The sequence below is a fragment of the Haemaphysalis longicornis genome, unplaced genomic scaffold, assembly GCF_048455015.1.
Source record: "Haemaphysalis longicornis isolate Haplotype H1 unplaced genomic scaffold, Haemaphysalis longicornis Haplotype H1 scaffold_106, whole genome shotgun sequence".
Classification (NCBI taxonomy): domain Eukaryota; kingdom Metazoa; phylum Arthropoda; class Arachnida; order Ixodida; family Ixodidae; genus Haemaphysalis; species Haemaphysalis longicornis.
In genome coordinates this window covers 818,926-825,523 of record NW_027526211.1, presented here as the reverse complement: position 1 = coordinate 825,523, position 6,598 = coordinate 818,926, and the positions used below count along the sequence as shown (strand labels likewise).

Below are 6,598 nucleotides of genomic sequence, written 5' to 3'. Positions count from 1 at the left end.
GTGTAGCTAAGCCGACGTCAGAGCCAGGGGGCGCCACTCAAACATCTCACCACCAATTCATCCTAAATTACAATCCCAGCTACCTCTAGAGTCACGTAAACAAATTTTAAGCATGTCATGTTAGCTGCCTTAAACTGAGTTGTAAATTACCCATGGTTCACAACATGAGCGCAAAGTTATCTTTTTGATATATTTTTATTCGAATTGTTGTGAGGTTTTCAGAACGAATGAAGTAACCAGACAGGACACTAAGGAAAAGACAGCCCTCACCTGATGCTTTTGTGCTGAAGTTGCCGCACAGAGCGTCTCCGAAGCCCGCATTAGTGCCTGCCTGTACGCAGACCTCATACGTAGAACCCGGGTACAAATCTTTCACGCAAAACGGTGTCCCTTCAGAGACATTCACAACGGTCGACGCTGGAACCCATAACTCCGGTTCGAGGTCGTTGAACGTGTGGATTAGAGTTGTATTCACCTGCACAGTGAACAAATTAAAAATTTTCCGCATGTGCTCGAAAAGAGTAGATAAACGTCGAAGGGTCAACGTGTCCTTTTAACAGCACCAATCATACTCTTAGCACCTATCATCCTACACTCAAAGTCCTAGACCACCAATCATCCTAGAGTCACCAAAAAGCACCAATCATCCTAGATTAGAAGTTCCTAGCCAAAAAGCAAAGCACAGAGTGCGCGGAAGAAGTTATGAATATGAGAATGGGCATTTGAGAACAACTAGGATAACTCGCATCTTGTTTTTTTATTTGGAGTGCGCTATTCCTAACACCTCGATAAAAAGCCTCTTCCGCATACAGTACTTATGCGACATGATAAACTCACAGCCGTAAAATTACATCCAGTTCCACCCAGTGTGAGATCTGTTGAAACAGCAGAAGTGTGGGTTATCTTTACAACGTTTCCGTTTAAACTCGGCTTCTTTTTTGTGCGTTATGTCAAAATGGTTCTAGCAGCTAATTGTCATATAACTGTTTTCTGAATTGTTAGGGCAAAAACCACAGTTACGACCGGTTACTGTAATCATAATTCCTACGTAGATTGATTTTTATTGACCGCACAGAATCATTCTATAATGGTTACAACTTAACTGTGAACTAGATAATCATGGCAAGCAAATGGAACTCATCATCAATTTTTTTCTGGATACCTTGGGCAACCAAAGAGATAGAGCTATTTTTTCTAATCATACTTTCTCCGTATAGCCATGCTTCATGTCGCAACAGGCAAGGGAAATTTAGCTTACAAAAACTGAGCTTCCACCGATCTCTTTTCACATTTCTTTTCACATTTCGTTTCTTTTCCTTTCACATTCACTTCCTTTCACATTCACAATTCTTTTCACATTTTCCAGTGGCAAAACAGAGCCGTCTCAAAACACTGGAGCTCATAAGGAGGTGAAAAACTTCAAGTACATGGTTTTGGCTCTGGCCGCAGTCCTACCTGCTACTAATAAGTTATGGGATACTTCCCAGCGCAAGTTGTTTTAAGTGCGATTATCTTCATTTTGTTTTGCCTTCATGGCAGTGACACTGGCACCTCAATTCCTCGTGATGACAGTCAATCGGCATGAGTAGACATGCCTTGCTTTGTGTGACTTCATTTTAGTGTCCTCCCAACCAGTTAATGTTCTCTAATTATGGTGCCAGTGATCTCCAACAATATCTTGGCTGTCAGCATTCGTTAGAACGTATTATATTGGCCGTTTTACCTTCACAGAGGCTCACACTGGATTTACAAATTGGGCTAACGGAGTGGTTGAACACAACACATGCGACGTCTGCGTTTTTTTGTGTGCGAATTGTGCAACGTTATCACCACCTCCACTGTGAAAAATGATATTTGTCTTATGATGTTCACTGGACGTGGCTATAACCATACAAGAACGAACGTGAAACACGCGTAAGCATGTGAGATCTCTAGTTAATAATATTTTGCTCTAATGTAAGCTGTACTCTTCTTTTGACATTATTAAATAGATTACCCTACCTGGTATCCCGTCAATGCTCCGTTCTTTTGGGTCGGTGCTTCCCAATCAATTTCCAGGCTGTCTCTAGTTTCTTCCAACGACCGTATGTTCTGCGGAGCTCCTGGAACTGAATCAAATAAGTTGTTACATACTAAGTGCCGTTCGAATCCTTTTCTGTCATATAAAGCAACAGTGTCCTGTTAAAAATCAAAGCCCGTTCCTGAGAGAAAGATAGTAAAAACGCGCTTTTCTCGCGTGCAACCTCAGGCAAAGTCAAAGTCTAAAATCCAAATCGCTTCAACCGTGTCTCAATGAAGTAATCAGATAGACATCGGCTTCATAACACGAGGGATCCAGGTTCTATTCCGACCACGGGAAGTGTTTTTCTGTTGAGGCGCCTGATGTGTCTCCTCTTATGACCATCATCACTTTGTGAAACCCACTGTGGAAAGTGAGCTTTCCTACAGTGTCCTATGTAGGGACATCGTACGCCACAAGTTCGGCATAAAATGCTTTCTTTAAAATCATTTAAACTGAGACTGACAAGCTGTAAACATTTTCTGATCTCTATATTAAATTTGAAGTACAGGTTTGTTACCCTCCATCGGCAGTTTTAGGCGCCACTTCTAATTATATTTGAGGCCATCAATCCTCCCTTAAACGCATCTGCGTGCTAATTACGGGGAAACATTATAATCATGCAGTCTGCCACGTAGCTATTTAGAAGGAAAATTATAATTATACATTCTTCGCTACGTCGATGTACAACCGTACAGCTATTATTGGTGGAAGATAACACGAGAGACAAGATTCGGCCGGGGAACTACTCCATCCTGTCAAACACTACGAATACGTGCCGCTTTCTCAACTCATGCTACACGGCGGTGGTGATCAGAAGTTGAAGATGAAGAGGAGATTTGATCGTAAATACATCGGTCGCAAAGCTCCGCCATGTTAAAATGGGAAGCAGACGCTCACCGCCGATCGGGACAAGCGCAGCGCTCCCAAGATTTTGACAAATCAAGCAGAGCCTTTGAGAATCGGTTTCAGGACAATAATTTAGGTATTGAAGTCCTGTGTAGGACAGGAGGTGGTTGTGGGACGATTGGAAACCATTTTCAGATGTTCGTGCGCCCCTGCTGGAGACGTCGATTGTAAAATGGGACCTGAGCTTAGTATTTCACCTATCTGGTAGGTGTCTTTTATCAATGCAAAGCCGCGAGAAGCCACACATTTCTACTTTGAATGATTACAAGCATCTTCTCAAACCACGCGACTTGCCACCATCGAACATAGCGAGCGAATATTTACAGTTACCGTGCATTGGGTAATATAAATACATAGCCTGTTGTACGACTGTGAATACCATTAGATAAAGGGACGGGTAGTTAGGTGTCGCTGAATATTAATACCAATATTAAGAAGAAGGCAGCCCTCACCTGAAACCTTTGTGCTGTAGTTTCCGCACAGAGCGTCTCCGAAGCCCGCATTAGTGCCAGCCTGTACGCAGACCACATACGTAGAACCCGGAGACAAATCTTTCACGTAAAATGGTGTCCCTTCAGAGACATTCACAACGGCCGACGCTGGAACCGATAATTCGTGTTCGAGGTCGTTGAACGTGTGGACTAGAGTTGTATTCACCTGCACAGTGAACAAAGTGGAAATTTTCCGCATTTGCTTCAAAAGAATAGATAGATAGCGAAGGGTTGAAAATGTTCTTTTAACAGCACCAAGCATACTATTTAAACGAGGATTTCGCATCCTAATCCTTGACTTCCGGTTCCTAGCCAAAGAGCAAGCCACAGAGTGCGCGGAAGCATTTATTAATCTGAGTAATTACGGACAGTTGAGAGCAATTCGGATAACTGGCATCTTTTATTACTTCAAGTCTGCTTCCAAACACTTCCAGAAAAGCCTCTGCCGTACACAGTAATTATGTAATACACGATACACTCATAGCAAAAAAATTAAACCCAGTTCCACCAAGTATGAGATCTGTTGAAACATCGGAACTGTGGGTTATCTTGTCAAAGTTTCCGTTTAGTCTCCCCTTCTTTCTTGCGCCTAATGTTACAGTCGTGTTAACAGCTAATTGATATACAATTGTTGTCGGAATAATTCAGGTAGTTACGACCCGTCTCTGTAACCATACTTCCTGCGTCAGTTGCCTTGTATTGACTGCACAGATAATTCAATAACGGTTACAACTTCACTGCGAATAAATAGCTCAAGTAAATGAAACTAGTCCTAATGGTAGGGCCTTCTTAGTGGCTAATTCTCATGCAATTTGTTTCTGGATACCTTCGACAACAAAAGATGTACAGCTATTTTCTTTAAACACACTGCCTCCGTGTGGCCATGCTTCACGTCGCAACAGGCAAGGGAAAGTCAGCTTACAGATAGTGAGCTTCCACCGAGCTCATTAAAGCCGGCTTCACGTCTGAACACAAAAGCAATTCTGAGAAGACATTTCTTCAGGAACCATACAAGCGGCCTTATATCAAAAACATGAAGCCCATGAAACTTTCTTACGATTTTTTTTTCGTATACTGAGAACTGGTTTTTCGCGTGGCGGAGAAACCTGATGCGGAGGGAGCGTGCCACGATACCAAGACATTGTGGTCAAAGCCAGCCCAGAACACCTCCGCTGTAAAAACGGAACTACTCTATCATTTTATTTATGAACATTGCAGTTCAAACCGACAAGTATTTTGGGTCAGTTGATTTTAGTTCATATATGAATTTTTCTGCTATCATGACTTCAGGGCTCTCGCAAATGAATCTAACTTCAGAGCCACATTATGTGCTCTCGTTCTTTTCCTCACCGCGGTGTTAAAGTATACTTGATGGCGAGGATTGCGAGTCGAAGTCTAAACTCGGACAACAGCCAAGGGATTCCCTACGCGGAAGCTTCGCGTTCAACCACCGTCGTCGTCAGACGGAGGGGCGAATGATTTCTTTAATGTGTCCTTTGTAACCTGCTTATAGCCCAGCCCCCTCCCTCGTAAATTACTGGCCCCACTCAGACATGGCAGCCAGTGTTAGGGGGGGCAGGTGTTCCCTTTTAAGTGCAGAGCACTTTAGGGGCTCGCCTTGTCGTCGTAGCTCGCTCGCTGGACCCGACTAGAGCCACACACGGCCGTCGTCGCGGCGTAACCCAGAGGCTTCGAAAGCCAGGTGGTTTATTCTGTCATAAACGTTCAAAACTCGTGAACCGCTGGCGCTTGTCATACATCTCCCCGTTGTTTAGCGCAAAGAAAACTGTAGGTACAATTGAGGCAAAGTATACGTAATTAACCGGCAGCGCCCGCGTTCATTTTGTTAGAAACAATCGTTGGATTGGTTTTTAGGATAGCAAGCGAAAAAAAGTGGCAGTGCAACGCCGGCACAGGCGCGGGGGAAAAGCAAGCACAAAAAGATTAGAGCTCCTGCTGGCGCCGTTTCAGGCACGTGGCGCGCGAGCACTGCGACGGCGGGAAATTTGAATTGCATCGGGTGTTAGCAAACAGCGGTTAGCAGCTCTACAGTCCGTTACGGCGAATCACTGCTCTGCACTTCCGATAGGTTTAACATTGAGTGGAACGGATTTAATGCTTTTTTCACATTTGCCAGTGGTAAAGCTGAGTCGTTTCAAAACACTGGAGCTTGCAAAGATGTGAAAACGTTCAAGTACATGGTTTTGGCTGGGACCGCAATCCTACCTGCCCCTAATCAGTTAGGTCATATTTCCCAGCGCAAGTTGTTTTAAGTGCGATTATCGTCATTTTGTTTCGCCTTCATGGCAGTGACACTGGCACCTGAATTCCTCGTAATGACAGTCAATCGACACGAGTAGACATGCCTTCCTTGTGTGACTTCATTTTAGTTTCATTCCAACCAGTTAACGTTAACGAGCAAACCAGTTAACCAGCAAACAATATCTTGACTGTCGGTATTTGTCAGAACGTAGTATATTGGCTGTTTTAGCTACACAAGGGCTCATACCTGATTTATAAATTGGGCTAGCAGAGTGGGTGAACACTACACATGTGATTTTTGTGCAAACGGTACAACGTTATCACCATCTGCACTGTGAAAAGTGATATTTGTGGTTTGATGTTCACTGGACGTGGCTATAAATATACAAGAACAAAAGTAAAACCCACGTAAGCATGTGATATCTCTAGTTAATGATATTTTGCTCCAATGAAGGCTGTACTCTTTTTTTGACATTATTAAATAGAGTACCCTACCTGGTATCCCGTCAGTGCTCCGTTCTTTCGGGTCGGTGCTTCCCAATCAATTTTCAGGCTGTCTGTAGTTTCTTCCAACGACCGTATGTTCTGCGGAGCTCCTGGAACTGAAGTAAAGAAGTTGTTACATACTCAGTGTCGTTCTAATACTTTTCTCTTATATAAAGCAACAGTCTGTTAAAAATCAAAGCCCATTCCTGAGAGAAAGATAGTAAAAACGCGGTTTTCTCGCGCGCAACCTCAGACAAAGTCAAAGTCTAAAATCCAAATCGCTTCAACCGTGTCTCAATGGAGTAATCAGATAGACATCGGCTTCATAACACGAGGGATCCAGGTTCTATTCCGACCACGGGAAGTGTTTTTCTGTTGAGGCGCCTGATGT

At 43.5% G+C, this 6,598-nt stretch overlaps 1 protein-coding gene across 1 annotated transcript in view; it reads right to left on the bottom strand.

The window, feature by feature from the left end:
• Positions 1-275: 275 nt before the first annotated feature.
• The window catches only part of LOC144160566 (phosphatidylinositol phosphatase PTPRQ-like), a gene marked incomplete at its 3' end in the record, with an annotated part of 114,214 nt that continues 107,891 nt past the window's right edge, over positions 276-6,598 (bottom strand). Inside the window, 4 exon segments of the mRNA XM_077691827.1 lie at positions 276-475; positions 2,002-2,108; positions 3,421-3,625; positions 6,217-6,323. Of these exon segments, the coding sequence (XP_077547953.1) occupies positions 276-475; positions 2,002-2,108; positions 3,421-3,625; positions 6,217-6,323 (619 nt within the window).